The sequence below is a fragment of the Papilio machaon genome, chromosome 8 (genome assembly GCF_912999745.1).
Source record: "Papilio machaon chromosome 8, ilPapMach1.1, whole genome shotgun sequence".
Taxonomy (NCBI): Eukaryota; Metazoa; Arthropoda; class Insecta; order Lepidoptera; family Papilionidae; genus Papilio; species Papilio machaon.
In genome coordinates, this window is record NC_059993.1 from 791,777 (window position 1) to 814,647 (window position 22,871).

The window sequence follows — 22,871 nt, forward strand, 5'->3', positions numbered from 1 at the left end:
AAAGAAGCACAGGATTTCGCTATGGCGGATATCACAATAACTACTTAGAAATATCAACTTTTTCTAGTGCATTCAACAAAAACTTTTTCAATATTTCAGCGTCTTAGATTTTACTTCATAATTTATGTATGGATTCAAAATTTATTTTATTTAAGTCGAACTTCATTGTGTAGTAACTTTCCGGATACAATTTGATTGTAAATACGCCTATGGGCAAACTCGAGCACTTTTCGTAATGTGTTTTCTCTTTCAATTGCGTTGTACGCTCCATCGACTCTCAGTTTTGTCCGCCTCAGTATTACAAATGCTACGTGTCTCTATCAAAGTAATTTATACGGAAATTCAATCTATTTATTGATAATTTATCAAAGTAACTTAAAAATATTTGCAATAATATTAATTATTTATTAACAGCTTGTGTTCACATAACAACTGTAGCTTTATTATTTAGGCTGATTAAGAAATTGCTTTTTGCGGGGTCAATTTAGATGTTTAAAAAATAAACTTAAAATTGCTAATAGGATAACAGAGAACTAAAAACGCCAAAGTATATGCAGAGTTATATAAATTAAAATAAATAAATGCTGAAAACTACTACACTAGTTATTCAATCGAAACCGCATTAATTAAGCCTTTGAACTCGTTGAAAAAGAAACTAAATGAGTACTAAATTGATTAAATTTAACTGCGTGCTGTTTCATTAATTTCTTTTTAATATACGCTATACCTATTGAAAATTTGCCCCATACATTCCGTGTAACCTGCCGAAATAGTTAAGCCGAAGATTATTATTATTAACGTGCGTTTCCACTTCGTACCTATTTACAATAATTTACTGTAGTCTTTTTCATTGACTCTGAAGAAACTGAAATAATGTATTTTTGAATATATGTTTCGTTAGAAAAAGTAAGAATGAATAGTGTAGCTGGTAGATGTCGTGAGTTATGCCAATTTAGTAACAGCGTACGGATGTTTAGCCAGTTTAAAACTAAGCAGGTTGTTTAAAGATTATCATACATTTGCTCATGGTCAAATGCTAGTGCGATATTTTTTCTATATCAATAAAAATGTGTATATGAATCACAATTTAAATATATTATGATTGTACGTTCTATAAATACAATCTAGGTTATCCGTTTAGTAACTTTTCCGTCCACTAGTGATGCGTAAGTATAAAATACAAATAATAATTTTTGTACTTGTGATTGATGCAAGGTAAAGCTATTAGCTCTGTGACCAGCATTTAAATTAAGGTTCGATCTTGATTTGAAGGTGATGATATTTTCCTGTAATATTTATGAAGTTCCAGGGTCAATGTTTTAGGGAAAATCGCCACATACCTTATGCATTTTTATTTGAAACTAGCTTTTACCCGCTACTCCGTCCGCGCGGAATACAAAAAATGCACACAAGATAAAAAAGTTCCTATGTCCGTCTCCTAGTTCTAAGCTACCTCCCCATCAATTTTCAGCTAAATCAGTTCGACCGATCTTGAGTTATAAATAGTGTAACTAACACGACTTTCTTTTATATATATAGATGATTAAACTACGGCTACACTCACGTGAAATTCGGTCTACTAAACCAGTCGGTAAGTACACTTAAAGTGAGTTTAACCATAATTATTATAAAACCCGAACTAGAGTTTATAAAAATAACAACACGCACTGAAACAAGTTACATAATAGTTTAAATTCTTCTAAGGATTTAACAATACTAAATGTAATTTTTTTTTTCAAATCACAAAACCTAATTAGACAACCCTAATACATGAAAACGTATTTCAATGGCATGTAAGCGATTGAATTGTGTCTATACCGGTATTAACGTCTTCATTATCTGAGAGCGTCGCGCCCAATTGAGCAGATGGGCTCATTTAGCAACAATGTCGGCTAGAGTCAATCGTCTATTCACTTACGCACGCCAAAATGACCTTTATAACGTGCCATTAGACGATACAATGGCATGACATAAAAATAAGTATTAATTGAAAAATTCACTTAAAAGTCCCGAACGCTTTGTAATTAAAATATATAAGTGAGGACAACTTCAAATAGACAATAAATGGTTAGTCACAAAAAGAATTATTATCAAATAAAATCTAGATGTTTTTATGGGCCAATACCCTTTGAATATTTTCTATTTAAATGGCTACTGAACAGAATAAAGGCTCCAAAGTGTTTTCTCGAGATCTGTCTATTGGACAAAGCCAACTGTCTAAGCTGAAAACTGAGGAGGGCAGGGTGGTGTCCTCTAGACCTGACATCTTGAGTGAGGTCGAGAAGTTCTATGGACGACTCTATGCAACGCAGAAACCCGTCACCGATCTGACTGAAGACCCCAGAGCCAGATTAACCCGACACTATACCGAAGACATCCCGGACGTCAGTCTCGACGAGATTAGTGTGGCCCTCCAACACCTTAAGAACAATAAGGCGCCCGGGGATGACGGAATTACAACAGAGCTTTTGAGGGCAGCTGGAGAGCCAGCACTCAGGGTTCTGCAGAGACTCTTTAATTCCGTCATTCTCGAGGGACGTACGCCAAAGGCATGGAGCAGAAGTGTGGTGGTACTGTTCTTCAAGAAGGGTGATAAAGCCCTCCTGAAGAACTATAGGCCCATCTCACTTCTGAGCCATGTCTACAAGTTGTTCTCGAGGGTCATCACGAATCGTCTCGCTCGCAGATTCGACGACTTCCAGCCTCCCGAACAAGCCGGTTTCCGCAAAGGCTTTAGCACCGTAGACCACATTCATACGCTGCGGCAGGTAATACAGAAGACCGAGGAGTATAACCTGCCACTATGCTTAGCGTTTGTGGACTACGAGAAAGCCTTCGATTCGGTCGAGACCTGGGCGGTACTGCAGTCTCTCCAGAGGTGCCGAATCGACTACCGGTACATCGAAGCGCTAAGGTGCTTGTACGAAAACGCCACGATGTCAGTCCGAGTACAAAGTCAGGACACGAAACCGATTCAACTGCAGCGCGATGTAAGACAGGGTGATGTAATTTCTCCGAAACTCTTCACCGCCGCGTTAGAAGACGTTTTCAAAGTCCTCGATTGGAAAGGACTTGGCATCAACATTAACGGCGAGTTCATAACGCACTTACGCTTTGCCGATGACATTGTAGTCTTGGCTGAGACCATGGAGGGACTCGGTACAATGCTCGATGACCTCAATAGAGCCTCCGAACGAGTGAGTCTAAAAATGAAGATGGATAAGACGAAGGTCATGTCGAATATCCATGTTCCACCCACTCCGATAACCATCGGAGGCCATACTCTCGAAGTTGTCGACGAATATGTCTACCTGGGACAGACTGTCCAGCTAGGTAGGTCCAACTTCGAGAAGGAGGTCAATCGCCGAATCCGACTCGGATGGGCAGCGTTTGGGAAGTTGCGAGATATCCTCTCGTCCCAAGATTTACCGCAGTGTCTCAAGACGAAAGTCTTTGACCAGTGTGTGTTGCCAGCGATGACTTACGGAACTGAGACGTGGCCCCTCACTGCGGGCATCATTAGGCGGCTCAAAGTCACTCAAAGGGCAATGGAGAGGGCAATGCTCGGAGTCTCTCTGCGAGATCGCGTCAGAAATGATGCGATCCGCAGTAGAACCAAAGTAACTGACATTGCCCGAAGAATTGCAAACCTTAAGTGGCGATGGGCTGGCCACATTGCCCGCAGAACAGACGGCCGATGGGGCAGAAAAGTCTTAGAGTGGCGGCCACGGACAGGTCGACGCAGCGTGGGTAGGCCTCCTGCAAGATGGACCGATGACCTGGTCAAGGTTGCGGGAGTGCACTGGATGCGGGCGGCTCAGGACCGGTCATTGTGGCAGTCGATGGGGGAGGCCTACGTCCAGCAGTGGACAATTACAGGCTGACAATGATGATGATGATGATGAAATGGCTACTAGGTGTCATGACAAAAAGAGAGTGACGACAGAAAACGTGTTCCGCTGTATGAAAGAAAGTGGAAGAGTGAAGTGGAAGCAATTTTCGCGTTTCTTCTAATGATTGTGTTGCTGAAGGTCTAATTTTAGTTCCCTTACCATCCTTTTCTTATCGTCAAAGGAGGGGACGCATATTAAGGAGAAATATTCACTTTTTTGCGTCCCCTCCATTGCTGATTAAAGGTAGGCACGCATCTGCAATCGTAGATGTCTATGGGCAGCGGTCGCATCGCTTTTAAGCGTATTCAGGTATCCGGTGGCTAGATTGCCACATTTTGATATATAAATACTACTTTTCCCCGCTATAATTCTAGGAATAACATAAACATGATATTTAATTTAATCAAATAATGGAAAATGTATAAAGATGTATTTTTATACAACTGCGCTGGGTAAATTTATACAATCCTTCGTGTGAAGGAAAACATATTTTTTTCCATGTTATGACTCACAATCACCCTTGCGTATGATCAAATCAATTTATTTTCTATTAAAGGTTGATATTTTACCTCAATATTTTATTTCGTTACGAAAAATATTAAATAAAATTAAGTCTTTAACTTACATTAATGTTGAGGATTAAGCTTTTAATGTACAACAGCACGCAAATTAGTAAATACATAGTTTTTGTTTTTAAAGTGACCTTAATTTTTATAGGTTTTAATCATGGTCACGAATAGGAAAAAAACTTTCATATCTCTAAAGTAAACTAGAGCCAAACAATATATTGTTTTTACAGTATTTCGTATAATATGTGATGCAAACCAAGGAGTTTTAATCTTGCATGTTTTTTTTCCATGACACCGATGTATTGAAGAAAACTTAATGTTTCTTATCAGTCACTCCACTTACACACGATATAGCAGTTTCCGTTTTTTTTTGATAATTATACGGTATATAGTTTAATTTGTTTAAGGACTTAACCTAATTAAATTTTAGAACGACTTAATGGCGCGACGTGTACAGAAACGACCTCTATTTTCACCTACTTAATTTAACTTAAAATATAAATCAAGATGACTCACAGTCTCGGAAAACCCGAAAATGGAAACTGAACAAATTATAAAATATAAATTCTTTACGGTAGACGATGTAAATCGTGAAATAAAAAAATGTTGTCATAGTGAACTGGAGAACAGAACGAGGTGGAAAAATTGCTCGACCAAGTCAAGGCCCACAAGGCGCTGTAGAGATAAGGAAGAAGAAGAAGAAATTATTTACAAAAGCTTAATTGTCCATACTACTAATATTGCGAGGAGTATATAACGGTGTACATAAAATTAGTTAAGATTAAGACTTTAATTCTGAAACTAAAAAGATCACAAAAACGTAGAAATAGACATAGAAAAGAATAAATGACCTCCTTTCCCTCGTCGGAGGAGAGCTAAATAAACAAACCCTCGTATCTACCCACCCTAAATAATTAATGTGAGATACGGTAGAGTCGACAATCGTAGACAACGCCTGCCTTAATTGCAAGTTAACTGTAAGACAATGGTATATTTTTGGCTTAAATATAAATAAAACATAATATTAAAACATTGATTAGGTCTTTCAAGTTATAAAGGGGATATGCAGTGTTATAATAAAACTATTTAATTTTCAAACACAATTAAGATGTGTTTACTACCCCTTCTTAAATATATGTTTAATATCACTGTTATCAAACACATTAAATAACGTAATTACACGTCTAACAACGTGGTCTTAGATTTTAATTGCTCTATAAATGAGATTAAACGTTTGCTCAGTACGTTTATTTTACATTGTAACATCAAGCATGGCCTATTGTATTATAACTTGTAAACAATTGCGTAACACGTAACAAATTATATACTCGTAATATTGTTAACTTAATTCTGGTTGCTTTTATTCGGGTTGGTTTTCTTTATTTTAAAAACAAGAAAGTGTTTCAAATTACTGTTTGTTTAGTTGAAATTAAAACTTAGCCAATAGATAGCGTTACTATTGGATTCTCAGTTAGTCAAATTTTCTGGTTCTCTTTTTTTCAATTAAGTTATTCATAAAATAAAAACCTAAATAAAAATTCATCTGATGCAAAACCAGTTTGTTATTTTCCGGTGCATGAGCATTAACAAGTCCTTATCAAAAATCTTTCATTCCTTTATTATAAACAGATATTTAGTTACGTTCTGTTCTGTTGTTCCGTTCTTACTTTAGTCTGAATGTACCTATACATAATCATTAACTTCCAGTATTTAATCATCATTGTATAACATCTTCTTCTTTTCGTTCTGCCCTCACTTTAACTAAGAATTAACTCTCCATTAAACTTGAATATAAGTTCAAATTAGACTTTTTGTTGCTTTGTATTAAAAAAAATCAAAACGAAATTTTAATTAGACTAGGAAACCTAGATGTTACCATAAATACCATCAATAGTTATATTTCTAGCTTATATAACTAAAGGTTGGCTAATTTACTAAACGTTGATTAAAATTCTTGCATTAAATTTAACTTGGAAACTCACCATATTGGAAATCGCTTTGGGAATTACTTAAGGAAATCATGCCCGCGGGAAATAGGGATCTTAACGTGGCGGAGCAATCCATTAGGTTAGCAATCCGGTGGAGCGGTGCGCATTAAATAAATTGGACCACAATGGACACTCTTGTATTTGATGAACGAAGGCGTGGCCCCGATATAGAAGTCTTTATCAACACAAACGCTTTTTACAGAAATATAATATTTAAAATTAACATAAAATCATATCCTCCGAAAAAAAGTTAAATCTCCTAAGAGATCCTTATAAGAGAAATAACTTTTTTTGTATGATGGGTCAAAAAGGTAGAGTAGTACCAGAAGAAATGCCAATGACTACTTTTTAGGCAAGATTGTGTGCAGTCACCCCTAAATTGGGGTAGGCTCCGAGCTCCTCGGTGGGGACGTATCATTTGTCATACAGTATTTTAATTACTGAGCACATATTTTAACTTAAATAATAGCACCAATAAGTTCCGACAAGCAATTTGGACATTTCACTATTTTCCATGGAAATATCGTATCTAAAAGTGACAAGGGTGTACTCGCTTTGATAGATCATACCAAATTCGTATGTCACGCGATTGTCTATTGGACGCTAGAGTCAAGATTTTATATGATCAAACCAATACAGGGTTTTTATTACAAAACAATAATAAATTCCATTACTTACTATATCTGAAGGTTGATGGTTGCTTTTGATTGTTATAATTGAATGAAATAAAGTGTGCATTGTTTACCGTGGGAGGACCTTGGTTCTTGAAGGATCTTGGACCTTGGAACTTGATATGACAATCACAATGCTCATTATAATACAATTTTGATTCGAGGATATCTGATACTAGCTTTTACCCGCGACTCCGTCCGCGCGGAATAAAAAATAGAAAACGGGGTAAAAATTAACCTATGTCCGTCTCCTAGTTCTAAGCTACCTCCCCATCTTTTCAGCTAAATCAGTTCGACCGATCTTGAGTTATAAATAGTGTAACTAACACGACTTTTTTTTATATGTATAGATGATAAAATCATGAACATACTACTAGAATATATTTAGTACTAACTACAGTTGGTTTAAAATACTTCAGGTTAACGAATCATTAACTAACTAATTAACAAATATAAATCCATCCGTCAATAAGAGTTATTACGTGAAGAGGCTTCAGAATTAATCGAAAATGTAATCAATTCCCGAATACCGCGCCGTCCTCTCTGATGGACATTCGCAAATTTGCCAATCAATAGCAACATGAATATGCCAATACAGCGGACAGGCGTCGAAACTGAAGACATCAATAAATCATTTAAATCAATTTCGTTTCATCCCAATTATTATTTACATATGACAAAAAATTGTCTGAATGTCTATGAATGCTATTACTACGTTTAGTTAGAAATTCAATGGCGTAAACATTATCTTCATCAATAGACAATTTTACAAATAAAGTTTTACTGTGAGTCTCTACTACAGTAATACTTGTTCAAAAATATATCTCTGTTTTCAATGAAAACAAGAGGGATGACAACATGTTTTGTACGTCTTTCGAAAGTAGAAACTCATAGTTAAGCTGTAAAATAACTATATATTAGATACTAGCTTTCACCCGCGACTCCGTCCGCGCGGAATAAAAAAAAATAGAAAACGGGGTAAAAATCCGTTTCCTGGTTCTAAGCTACCTGCCCAGCAATTTTCAGTCAAATCGATTCAGCCGTTCTTGAGTTATAAATGGTGTAACTAACACAACTTTCTTTTATATGTTTTATGATATCTAAATAAGGTATTTAGTAGACAATAATTTGTAGAGAATTGATAGAGCAACGCTGCGGATATCTCGTGCAAATTTTATTTATATTCGCAACGTTGCTGCTTTTTATTCCTGATTCGTTTTGCGATTTGTTCAGACGAACAATATAAAGTTAAATAAATAGCATCTAAATCGTTGTAAGAACATAAAAAGGAACTGCTTTAAAACATAGAAATAATTTTACTTTTTAATAATATTATATTACTAATTACGTATATTATAAATGCGTAGGTTTAGATGAATGGATGTTTGTTTGGCATAGATGTAGAACATAATCTGGAATAAAAAAGGCTACTAATTCAATTTTTTTAATTCCGCGCGCATGGAATCGCGGGCAGAAGATAGTTCCTCATAATTTGTGTTAGGCATACATATGTTACTTTAAAGGGTTTCGATTGTTACAAGTTAATGTCAACTAGATACAACCAAAGTCAAATGCAAAAAGCATTTTATTCTCTTTGTATACCTATTTTTAACTGTGGATATTTAGTATTGTACTAACTACTTCCTTATTTTTTATATTAGTACAGCGTTAACCTTTACTCAATAATAAATTATTGCTATAAAATAATACGTAATGACGCACTTAGTATCAATCAAACCAATTTAAAGTAATATTTAAATTCCTATAAATTGCACTTTAAGGCCGTAAAATTTTAACGGCTAAACAACGATGGCAAAATTTCTAACATCGATCATTGTTAAACGAAATCGAAAACATACTAGATATCAATTGCCTTACCTTGACTTTAGACATGTCGGTCGCCTCACCAATTACATGAGGAGCAAAGCATGCACAGAACACACGGACGCGAGTTCGCGGCAACCGAGCGCCAAAACGCGAACGTACTATCGGCGCGACGGTTCTACTCCGACTAGATGGGAGAGAGAATTTATTACGCTACGTTCAGTGTGACCAGTGAACAACGAAATATATAAAATGGTAACCGAATCAATTAGATTTCGAAGGGGAAATAGATCACGGCGCCGGCAGACTGTGCGGCGGAAGGCAAACAAACAAGCCGGCTAACTGCACTTGCACTCACGAGACAGGTATTAATAAATTAACGTACGGCAACACAGGGTTGACACAATGCAATTGTTGAACGATTGTTTCGATCTACTTCTCCATACTTGAAATCAGTAATGTACAATAATCTTTTAGCTATCTTTAGAAGTAAATGCATATTACATACTCCAATACGATTATCATATTGTGAAATAAATTATATCAAAACCCCAAATTTAAATCTGTTTTTTTTTTTAAATCTTATAATTACGTTAAATGCGATACCTAATATTTAGATTGGTTAGAACAACGATAGACCCTTAACAAATTGTTTCCAAGAAATTTATGAATTAGATGGCTGACTCGTATTTCGTCGTTATCTCGAAATAATTGCAATGTTTCAAAAAAATTACTCCCTTGAGGATGATGTGTCGCAGACCGACTAACATTAAAATCAACTTAATATAATGTATTTGAATAAAAAAATCACAAGCGGCAACCCTAACAAAGATCGCGTAATTAAATTGCACTAACTAATACGCTTGGTAGGCTTGAAGTATAATGATGAGCATGTAATTGAGGTAAACATGTTTTAATTTAATTTATCAAATGTTTACTTACCTTAGTATATTTATAAGCTTCTGATAACAACATTGTAGTTAATAAATAATTCACGACCGTTAATCGATTTCTTTCATCTTTATAATAATTTATATATTAATATAACTCCGAATTCCAGTCGATGTAAATCAGTTCTGATGATCATATTACGCTGTAATCTCCCGTCTTTAATATTCTTTCGGTTCATTTTGCGAATTTCGGACATTCCTTTTTCCACAATAAAGGAATCCCGCCGATCTATTCAAGACCCTTAACCCAAATAATTCTCTCAAAGCCACAATGTCTGGTAGTATTTTCTTGATAATTTAAACTTATAATTTTTGCAACAAGCATAACTTTACCAGGAAGATGTGCCAGGACCGCGCCAAACGGAAATCCGGAATCTCTAACTACCCCTTCGGGTTAAGGGCGTGAAATGATTTGTTGTTGTATACTACTACACCAGGGGCGAATTTTGGCTATGAGCAATGTAGGCCTAAGACCCCAAACAATAAATTGGAGGCTCTAAAATACTTCGCCGTCTCGAATTTGTACATCACTGTGACCTGATTGATTGTACGAGTAGCTTCGATGCTTTTGTTTTCTTGCCGGCATCTCAACTTGGTCATGATCGAGGAAACCGATGAGTGTTTTTGTCCCTCGTCAGAGATCTCACGGATGATGTCTCAACAGCAACATAAAATGAGGGAAAGTTCAAATTTGGAGATAAACCATAACTTATACATTTTCATATCTGTCTACCCTGAGTGCGATTTAGACAACTAGGGTGACAGGGAGTGGAATAAACATGTTGTAAAGCGCCATCTAGTGCTATAACTAAGAACTACGAACGAACCGTTTAAATATGATAAGTATGTCCGCTAGATGTCAGTATATTGAACACAGTTCGACATTTCAAGTGTACGTGGTTTGTGGATGCCCGAGCGAACACGAAAGAAAAAGCCAGTTCGGTAATGGCCGCTGTCGGGGTGGTCTACTCGTGGTAATTTCATTGAAGGTGAACTCGTTGATTGTTTACTTCACTCATAATCATTTTTCTGTGTTGTTTATGCTAAGTAAAAGTGTGTTGACATACTATTGTTTATATTAAAGTTGTTAATTGAAAGAAACGAGCGTGTTTTAAAAGTTTTCGTCTTAAAGCGATGAGCGCTACGCTCACGCAGCGTTGAAGTGGGAATGCATCGTCCAGTGTAGTGTTGTTGTTTGTGTTGTGTTGTGGTCGAGCTGGGCCTGATGTTTGGCTACAGGGGCACTATGTGCAATCGCCAACACACCCAGGCGTGTCTTAACACCTCCCTGTCGATACGACAGGAGATACAACGATTCGAGAGCGTCCATCCTTCGATATACGCTCTATACGACCTCGTTGAGCTCGTACCTGACCCGTTACTCGCCCAGCAGATACGCGATCACGTCGTCGCTATAGAAGGTAGGTTATTTCGTGCTTCACTAGCGTCAAACTGTGAAGTCCGTCTCTAAAGTATAACCTATATGGTAGAGTTGTTTATATTATGCAAGTGCACGTGTGCATAGTCCTTATTTAATAATAGAAACTAACATTCAATATTTTGGTTAAGAATATTATTCTCAAAAATGCAAAATTACAGGCAAACTTCAGTTTTTTCTTAAAATTTATTGCTATCATATCACCAGGTTTATGTCACGGTAGAGTAACATTGTTAAATTAAACAATATTGTTAATTTTTACAAATAATAGTTACCCTCCATTGTTGTCGCCAGCTTCCAAGTATATTTTGTTCTTTAAAATCATAAACTCAAATTTATTTTATAACTTTATTTCTTAAATCAATCAACACCTATAATTTAAAACTTTGTTACAAAGAAATTTGTGAATATTTGTACACCACCACAAAAAACCGATTTGGCACTACGCACGATCTTGACATTAAGTTTTTATGGCGGCAAAACATTGTTTTTTTAATAGATGTCGAAGCGGCAACGGTACGACGCGCTCTGCCAAGTGCCTTCTATAATAAAATCGTTATATCTCGTCGTAGTAAAACTTGCAATAATACTTGTGTATTGTACAATCTCTCCTTTGTTTAAGCTAGGGCGAGTTCTAGTTTTAATTAAAATGGCGCAGTTCCTGCTATATTATGTTGTCATAATGTCACGTTCGTTGTGACATTAATAATTTTTCCCGCCACTTTTCACGGTATTAATGCAAGTGTCTCCAAAATATGTATGGGTCTTATAAAAAAATATATTAACATGTTTTATTTCCGTAAATATTGCATACTAAAATTTTATTCTTAATTTTTTTAAGACTGCCATTAGCTGCATCTGCTATTTTAATTTTAAAACGTAACTCAAAGTATATATTGTATTCTTGATAATCTGTGCACATTGGTGATAATTGGTCGATAAGATGCCGTTAACCAATAATTAGGTCAAATCAAAGATAATTTGGCGTTTTGATTTAAATTCGAAGGTGTGTATTGCATCTTAAAATACGATAGAGTTATGTCAATTTATTCTAAGACCTCCATAGACTGTTTCGATTGTAATTATCCCTATCGTTATCTCAAGTTATTATAAACTTTGGCAAACTTTCTCAAATTAATTTGATAAAATATTATAGTTCTGAACTAAAAGTTACAACTTGCTGGTGTTTATTATGAATGTGTTTTAAAAGGAATTCGTGGTATGCGTTAAATTACTTTCTAATGACAGGTTCCATTTAACAGTACACATACTTTTTTGTTATGTTACACGTGAGGTTTTTTTTTGAGTGAAAATATTCTGTAACTTCGAATTTAAGAGAAGTGATTTGGAATGTTTTTGTTTTTCTAAGAAGCAAATCAAGAATTTTATATCTAGTTTTGATTGGTCTAGCAAACAGGCAAAATTAAAAAAAGCCGCTGAGAAATAGAAGATGTCGTTGTAAATAAATATTGAGACTGTACTGAGCGCTCAAGTTAAACGTGTCTATATTGATTATTGACCCTGTACCACATAAATGTTTTTATGCTTTCTTAAAATAAAAATATGTAATAATTTCATTTAGGTCACAAACGAAGAATGTTTCCAATCCGTATTGGATCTTTGCCAATTTGTCAAATAATAAATGTCAAGAACGAAGGAATTTTATACTTTAAAAGTGGAATAATTTAAAAAGCTAAGGGTTACAATTATAGAGATTGTGATTTCATGCTACATTATAAATTACTAGCTGTCGCTCACGATTCCATCCGCGCGGAATAAAAGAATCTTAATTAGTAGTAGCCTTTGTGTTCTTCCAGACTATGTTCTACATCTATGCCAAATTTGAGCAAGATCCGTTAAGCCGTTTTGGAGATACCTTCTAAACATCCATCCATTCATCTAAACTTTCGCTTTTATGTTTAAGTAAGATTACCGCCGTTTCGTAGTTTTTATATAAGTAAACTAGCGGACCCGACAGACGTTGTCCTGTACACACGTCTTTAATTTCATACTTTTTTTAATGAGCTGAAACAATTTGGACCGCTTTGATGAAAATTATTATTGAAAAGTTATTACTTTGTTAAATAAATAACAGCATCGTAAATGAAAACTTTAACTCATTTTAATGAAAGGTGAAAAAGCTTGCACTCAAAACATTTTAGAACATATATATTTATTTATTTTTAATTTACAAAAACTTAATTTATCGTAATGCCATTGGATGTACAATATTTTTAGTTAGTCCATGAGGAGTATAAACAAACAAACTCGATGGTTTTCCAACTCTGGAACACGCAACGTACAATTGGCCGTGAGAAAAACACGGATTTTCTAAATCTAAGCCACAAAATGTCATCGTTTGACCTTGTGACTTATTAATAGTCATAGCATATGCCAAACGGATCGGAAATTGTAAGCGTTTAAATGGTATAGGTGAATCTGAAGGAATCATTGGGATCCGCGGTAAAAGTACAATTTCACCTTGGAATTTTCCAGATAAAATATTCGCTTCAATAATGTTGCCCATGATTTTTTTTATAACTAATCGCGTGCCATTACACAATCTCGAGGCATTTAAATTACGAAGCAAAATTATAGGTGAGCCAATCTTCAGTCGCAAATTATGTGGTGGCATTCCAGGTAAATCTAAAGAATTCAAAAATTCTACTGGATAGTTGACCACTTCGTCAGGATCAACAACGGTGTCAATTGATTTAAATGTAATTTCATTACCAGGCAATGACTGTTGTATTTTAAAATTGATGGCGTCTACATCTAAATTTTTTGCAGCTAAAATAGCTCGCTCTCGTAGCCATTCATGATTAGTATAGTTATATCTTAAATCTGGAAAGATACTATTTATTAATTCATCTTTGGTAGCCACCATGTTGCAAAAGTTCTCTGGAAATTTAATAAATTGGGTTTCTTCATACAGTTGAATTTTACCGTTGCCAATGTCTAACAATTGTTCAGAGAATCCTGACGCTAATGGATCATTTTGTAGTTGAATGCGCATATTGATAGTAAGGCTCAATTTACTGACACTCCGCCATAGATAAGATTCCTTCAAACATGCGTTTACTTCGTCTGCATATGTCGCACGTGGAATTACTGGCAATGTTTGCCTGAAATCACCAGACAGTAGCAGTAGAGCACCACCGAAAAGCCTAGTATTATCTTTGATATCCTTCAGGGACCTGTCGAGAGCTTCAAGCGAATGCTTGTGGGCCATTGTACATTCATCCCAAATAATAATTTTGCATTTTCTCAAAACTTCAGCCATGCCGGAATGCTTCTTTATGTTACACATTGCTTCGGGATTTGTATGAACATTCAAAGGTAACTTAAGTGCTGAATGCGCAGTCCGTCCACCATCAAGTAACGTCGCTGCAATGCCTGATGAAGCAATGGCCAATGCAATATGATTTTGTGATCGAATGCGCGCAAGTATCAGTGAGATGAGAAAGGTTTTACCAGTGCCACCTGGTGCATCCAAAAAAAAGAATCCACCTTGTTGTGCTGCAATTGATACGTTAATTTGATCATATACATTTCGTTGTTCAGCTGTAAGCAATTGTTCATTATTAGCAACAAAAGTAGCCAACGAAGTCTTATCAAACTGGTGTTCACGTTGAACATCACTGTTGATGATATCTACTGCTGGGCGGTTCGGCGCCGGCATGCCAAAATGGATGAGTGGCATGTTTGAAATAAGAATACAAATATCCTCAATCATAATTAAAGCCTCATTGTATATTTCTGCGGAGAATTGAATATCAGGATTTTGATTAGTAATTCTAATCCGATGCAAAATATCTTCACTCATTGAGTCTTTATATTTGTTCCAGAGAGCAGATGCTTCAGACGGAAAACACGTTGTTAATATTATTGAAAATAATTGACGAATTTGTTGTGGAGATGAGCTCAGTGCTGCATCTGCAAGTGTGAGATCCCAATGGTTATCATCCTCCAATAAATGTAACTCACGACACGCATCGAAGAAAGTGTCGTATAAAATACCATTGACTTTTCGTAAATATTGGAAGGATGTCGGTCCAAGAACATTAACCAATAACAAACGCAAAAAAAAAACATTCGCGTTGCTTAGGATGAATTATAGTCGACCTAAAGTATTTGTCATAAATATGTCGGCGAATCCTGTGACTGGAATCCCTCGTTTTCGTGGTTCCCAATTTTTCGATTGCTTATTCCATGTAAAAAATTTAGGAACATCAGTATACATTAATGTTTTTGCGAATTGACCAACAACATCTTGTCGATTACAAAGATTGAAAAATTCAGTAAGAGTTGTTTTTGGAGCCGTTAATGCTTGTTGTAGTGCAGTCTGTTCTGTAAAATAAACACGCTGTCCGTTTTCAAGATGCACAGCCAAATGTATAACTGCAGGATCCCTTTCATGTATAGGAAACGTAAAAATGCGCCAGACAGCTTCATTGCTACTTATGTATCGACCCATTTGATAACGTGTTATTTCGTCATTGTCATTTACATTTTGAACAGCAAATATAGCTTTATCACTGCCCTTGTGAACGTACTTACAAATGTATTTGATAGATTTCACCGAACTGCACAGTTCAACGTTTATGTGCGCTTTATAGGTTTTGCATAGTAATGGCGAATATGGAACCACCCACCGATTATCAATATCTACTCTTACACCGTTTGACAGTCGCAATTCATACGATTGACCGCCATTATCTACGTCTCTGCGCCGGTAAGATGGATAACCGTCAATATTGGTGATAGTATCAGTTTGACATGGTTTTGGAAAACGTTTCGTACATTTTCAATCATTCATGCATGGTGACATCATGTTTAGAGTACCGCATGGACCATGAATCATATTAGTAGTAACAATGTTAAACAGTTCTTGATCAACATTCGGATCTGGAATTTCCGCTGAAATAATTTTGTCAATTTCTTCTGGGCGTACTTTATCCACCAACCAAATCAAAATATGCGCATGAGGTAAACCTCGTTTTTGCCACTCAACAGAGTAAAGCCAACAACGTGTTTCACCAAAAACCGAGTAATGTGTGATCAAATTCTTCAAAGATTTTAATTTTTGTTTAAAGACACGCGCAGTGATATCGTGGCGATGCATCGATGTTTGACCTGACAACAGCAAGTTTTTGATTTCATCCCAATTTGGATTACATGTAAATGTGATAAAAAGATCTGGTCGACCGTATGCACGTACGTATGTCATAGCGTTTTGAATATATTCTTGCATATGACGCGGACTACCAATATATGATGATGGGAGAATATATGTGGTACCGATGTTGTTAATGACGTTTGTTGCATCTACATTACCGATTACTGCATCACGCAAATGAATATACTCTTCAGCTCGAAGTTTTGCTTGATTGAATTTTATATACCTAAATCTTTCACTTTCAATTTTTACATACATATCGACGATGTACTGATGAAATAGCTGTCTACAGCGGAGAATATTATTATCTTCATTAGCACGAATCATTAACCGATATGCGTAGAAATTCATGGCACTAACTTTCTTGGTCAGTTCTTCACCTGTAAATAAATATAATTATGAGATAAACAAAAATTATTTATTCAAAAAAAAATTGTAAGATAATCTATAAGTTGTACCTGTAGTTGGATTCCGTTGTTTAATATTTAAATGATATCCGTCTTCTCCTTCCCAAAATATTAACGGATACTGCAAAGCATCGTAAGAACGATGATTGTCTTGAATTATTTGCATCGTATTATCTCTGCGTTGTAAGCGAATGTCTTTACGTTCACATGGGTCACCAGCCATAACAACTGCCACTTCATTAATGGTTGGAACATTATATGTGCCTGCGTGCTCTCCATAGGGTACTTTGTCTGCTTTAATAACAATGACATAGTTATCGTTTTGCAGTCTGTTAGAAAGAGTCTTGAACAATTGTACTAATTGGTTATGGTTTTGCAAAAACCTTTCCAAAATGTCCACAATTTCTCGTTCCTCCATCTGTTCTATATGGTTGTAAACGCAGCGTGTATGTGATTGTTGCTCTTCATTCCCCATAAAATAAATTTGTAAAAATTTTGGATCGGCATCAGGCATTGGAAGTAACGAACCAATTTGGTGATATACTTGGCCTTGAATTTTGAATGTGGATTCAAAATTACGGCCATCTTCATTATGAATAATTTTTGTTGCTGCAAATGATGTCATTTGGAAGCATGAATTTAATTTACGAATTTTCCGTAAAAATAATTTCGATTGAGATGTGATTCCAGCTAAAAGCGTTTTTAAAGGTTCTGGTGGTGGTTTTAGCGGTGGCAGTGATATTTTTCCAGATGCGCAACATAAACCAGCTGATTCACCTTTGTACTTGAAAGCATGACAATGTTGACACTCTTTGTCCATACTACCAATCGTGATCAATGCATGTGCTGAATAATCTATTTCAGGATCATATTCAAACGCGAGACGATTAAGTGATGCTCGTGCCAATGCTCGATTATCTTGTACTCGCTGTTGGTTACGTTCTCTATGTGCGTTGGTCGCTCGTTGACGTGCCTCTCGTTGTCTTAATGTATTAGCACGAAGACGTTGAGCACGTTGCTCTAAATTTTCATTTGCACGTGTACATGCAGCTCGATCTCTTAAATTTACATTATCCATAGAATGTTCTTCTACTGTTCTATTCAATCGATGATCATGAACTAATTGCGCGTGCTGAGTACGTCGACCAATATTTCTTGCTCTTCCACGAAGACGTGGCATTTTTCTACAAAAATAAAATATTGCAAAATAATATACAATGAATATGAGTTACTTATTGATAATGAATTTTTTATGACAGATTTTATTTTTAAATTATTTTTTTTAAAATTATTTATTATGACAAATTTTAGATAAAGAACATGTAATCGCATTTTGTGAGTTTTTTTATTTAATATCTCCAAAAATGAATTAATTGTCAATAAAAATAATTAAAAAAATTCAATCCTCTAACTACACAAATAAACTTGAAGGTTATACTCACTTCGATTCCGCACTAAATTTACAAAATGTATAAGTTATTTATATACACTTCAGAACTCTTCGAAAACTAATTACATTAAATATTTTAATTAGCAACTTCACTTGAATAACACAATTATAACACAAAATAACGAAATACTTTTTCAAATTGATCGTAGCACTATCTGTCGGGACAAACTAAAATTAAAATAGAATAATATTGAATGCGATGATAGCGCCATCCGTCGAATCTGATGTAAAACATTCCAAAATCAAAAACTCCTTACAAATAAAAATTAATTAAAAAAACATCTGAATTCACAAAATTATTTATACACACTTCAAAACTCTTTAAAAAATAATTACATTTAATATTTTAATCAGCACATGAATTGAATAACAAATTTTTTTTCAAATTAATCGTAGCACCATCTGTCGGGACAAACTAAAATTGAAATAGAATAATATTGAATGCGATGATAGCGCCGTCCGCCGGATCTAATGTAAAACATTCCAAAATCAACAACTCCTTATAAATAAGAAATTAATTGAAAAAACATTTTCCAGTAGACCAAACTGTAAATCTAAACCATTCTCGAATCTCCACGAACACACACAAAAAATTTCATCAAAATTGGTCCAGTCGTTTAGGAGGAGTTCAGTCACATACACACGCACACAAGAAATATATATATTAAGATAGTGCCTCATAAATATTACCCTGCTGTGATTCTAGTATATAAATATATTGTAGTCAGTTTTGTCAAATACAATGGAAGGGATGCAATATGTTAAAATATCAGTGGAATTCTACGGTCACATGTCGTTAACTGCAGATGAGAAAGTTGCAAAAATTATTATTAATCAATTCATAATTGCAGATTGACGGAACGTTTCGTGCGGGGAACTCTCACTCGACTATCATAGAATACTACGAAATAATACATGTTTCGAAATAATATTATCACGAATTGAACCCAATATTTATTACAATAATATTACTTGCCAGCCCTTTCGTTCTCTTAAGAAAAATAGAGATGTCAATTGTGTTTTTGAAGTCGCAAGAGAAGCGTTAAGATTTGATGGTAATTTTAAATGGATTTAATTTAAAACTCTAGCCACCCCTTCCTACCTTAGCATCGTAGCCGGCGGGTCGACGCTCCGCAGTTAATTGTCGGAATAACTAATTACTCATCAGATGTCGTGTAATATTAAACCCGCTTTGTGCCCGCAACTGAATTACCGTCTAGCTTTTCAGCTATCAAATTAACTGACAAACTTCAAAATTCATTCATAAATATTACATTCCATAGATTAATCGTACTCCATTTTTAGAACTTTCTAGAGAGTTCGGAAATGTTTTTGGTATTTTTTTTTCTTTTAATAGAAAGTAATTTTGAGTGCGCAGTAAGTCATTTGACTTTTGTCCTTTAACTGCGCACTCAAAATCATGGTTTCCTTTAGTGTAGATTGTGTATTGAAGATGAAGATTTTATTCAATTTATCAAAGTACTAATAATCATCTTTAAATATAACACTGGATAATTCCCCTATTGAGATGTATTTAGTTATCTATGAATGCGAACTACAATTTACAGCGCATTAAACTTGAAATTGTTATCGGTCAGTGACCACGAATCACCGACGGTGTAGTAAAGGGCGATACGAAGCTTACACGCAACTCAACACACATCTTGAACAAGAAACATGTTTGCATAATTTGTATGAGATTACGAAGAGTTTCCACTGCCGAAATACATGTCTAAAAACATATTGTTTATCTCTGTTATTTCAAAGACAATGAAAGCTATGCATTATGTTTTTACACAATCTTAACGCCATGAAAACTCACTGGCTATGACGGAGTATGAAAATATGACGTCAATATTTTCAATAATATTTAATCGGCTAAACTTTTGATAGGAGAATGAACCACCTGATGTTAAGTGATTACTGATTAATACACTCACTGATGAAGGATACGATAAGGGATCAGGTGCTTAACAAGCCATCACGAAAGGATATAATTTTCATTAAATTATTGATAATCCATCATAACTTTGTAAAAGCCCAAATATATTCCAATTAATTATAAACCTAGATTGTGTGGTATATTTAAATTTAGCTAATAAAGGGCTTCTTAAAAAAACCTATTTGAACTTGCCAACTTATTTTCCAGAAAATAAGAGAAAATTAATCAGTGGGATTCTTTCACAGAAGAAAAAATGCCGTGAAAGCGGGAATTAAATTCGAAGCTCTTTTAAAAGAAATCGAAAATGCCAATCAGTTTTTTTAATAATGAAAAAAATTATTCTGAGAATATAAAGTTTGCAGTACTAGATGAAATTAGGTATGATATTTTTCACACCGGATAAATGTTTGCTTATTTAATGGAAAACGATATATTTTACTAGCTGTCGCCCGCGACTCCGTCCGCGCGCAGTTAAAAAAATAATAATAGGCGTATGAAAAATAGATGTTGGTCGATTCTCAGACCTACTCAATATGCTCACAAAATTTCATGAGAATCGGTCAAGCCGTTTCGGAGGAGTACGGGAACGAACATTGTGACACGAGAATTTTATATAGGTATAAGATTTATAAAAAGTATCTAGATCTATGCAGCCGTTCTGGAGATACCTTCTACTAAACTTCCATCCATCCATTCATCTAAACCTGCGCATTTAAAATATTAGTAAGATTTGTGTAACTACAAGTTGTTAGGATAGAACTGTAAGTTTTGACGGGGGTTTTAGCAATGGGTCTCACATACTAAATCGTATCAGAATTTGCTTTACAGCATTATAAAATTTTATTTTTAATTTAAAATGTGCATACGTGTATAAACACTGTACATTATCGATTCGGTGGCCAGAGTTTGAAGGGCCGCCGGCGCTGGCAGAATGCTCTCCCCTTTTTTAATTAAATTTGACTTGCAAAAATGTGTAAAAGAAAATAATACACGAATGAAGTACCTGTTTGTGCAGACGATCATCAAAGAGACGATAAGGGGGAATAAATACGACGTCACAAAGAATTTGGTTTAGGTACTATTTCAAAATTACAACAAACAAGCTGTGACTATTACCTCTTTATAATAGAAGGATTTGTTAGCAAACAGTTCTTTAATACGTGCACCCATAATGTTTTTTTTTTCACAATTTTCACAGACCCAAATAGAAAAAAACATTAATTAATATTAAAATTGTACAAAAACAAGAAGATAAATAACAAAATCACGTCCAGTTTTAATCTGCGACCGACCAATAGACTGGGTTATGACAATATTCCACCATTTTGTCAATGTCACAAAATAAACACTTCGCTCAACTGCGTGGGAGACTTGAACGTTTAAATACGTCTAACTGTGACTTTATCAGCGATATAAAGCTGATATGAATGAAGAAAACACTCGAATTTATCACTTAATGTAAGTGACTAACCGTACTCAATCATACAATTCTGATGAATTGATTTTTTTTTTAAGAGAACAGGGCAAACGAGCGTCGGGAACACCGAGATGATCATCGACGCTCATAGACATCCACTAGAGGAACTGCAGATGCGTTGCTGGCCTTTAAGTGTTTTTAGTATTCATGTAATTAAAAAAAAACTTTTGTCTATGTTGTGCTTAAAGCTCATAGTATCGTTGAGAGAATTATTTTTAATTTATAAAATAAAAACAAAGAAATTTATGCGTACGCACGTGATATACAAATTATTCCGAAGCAACGAAGTCACATGTATTGGACGAGTCTAATTTGAGCTTAACAAAATAAACATTTACACAGTTACTTGCACAAGAAAAAGTTTAACTATTAATATACTTTAGCATTAAGCTTCTCACTAGTAGCTCGATGACTAGTTGATTGACCGATAACGTATAACTAAGCTGTTTATAAAACGCCTAACATAATTATGGGCAATTATCAAGGCCATGGGTGCCTTTAAGTTGTAAAATCTTTGTATTCGTTTTGTTTATCACATTTGCATATTTTTAATATTAACAACAGTAAAAATATGCTACAAAAAGTTTCATTTAAAGTAACATGAAAGAAGGATAAAAGTATGTTGGCTTGGAAGTTTCTTCCGAGCGTTTCGAACCGTCTTATTATAATGAGATGTGCGGGGAATGCTTACTACGAAAGCACCTGTGTACTACGGGCATATTTTACGGAATATTATATTTTGGTTAAGATTTTCTGCATTCAAGTTATATTTGTTTCAACTGACGGGTGCGTAATCTTTTTGCCCGTGGGCACAGAAAATTGTGACGTCATAGAACCTAAATTGAAGTGTGAAGTGATTCCATTCATAATTAAACCTAAACTAGCTTTTACCTGCGACTCCGTCCGCGCGGAATAAAAAAAATGCACACAAGATAAAAAAGTTCCTATGTTCGTCTCCTAGTTTAGAACTCAATAGCTAAATCAATTTTCAGCTAAATCAGTTCGACCGATCTTGAGTTATAAATAGTGTAACTAACACGACTTTCTTTTATATTATATAGATGGGTACCAACAGACAAGTTT

The 22,871-nt window shown here is 35.0% G+C and overlaps 1 protein-coding gene across 2 annotated transcripts in view; it reads right to left on the reverse strand.

Annotated features, from left to right (window-relative positions):
* LOC106716199 (angiotensin-converting enzyme) overlaps positions 1 to 9,143 on the reverse strand; it is a 39,675-nt gene extending 30,532 nt beyond the window's left edge. Inside the window, exon 1 of one of the 2 annotated variants that reach the window (XM_014509668.2) lies at positions 9,000 to 9,143. In XM_014509668.2, the coding sequence (XP_014365154.2) occupies positions 9,000 to 9,014 (15 nt within the window). In that variant the 5' untranslated portion in view covers positions 9,015 to 9,143. The remainder of the gene's footprint in view (positions 1 to 8,999) is intronic. The other variant, XM_014509667.2, reaches the window with a different exon arrangement.
* Between the last annotated feature and the right edge of the window lie 13,728 nt (positions 9,144 to 22,871).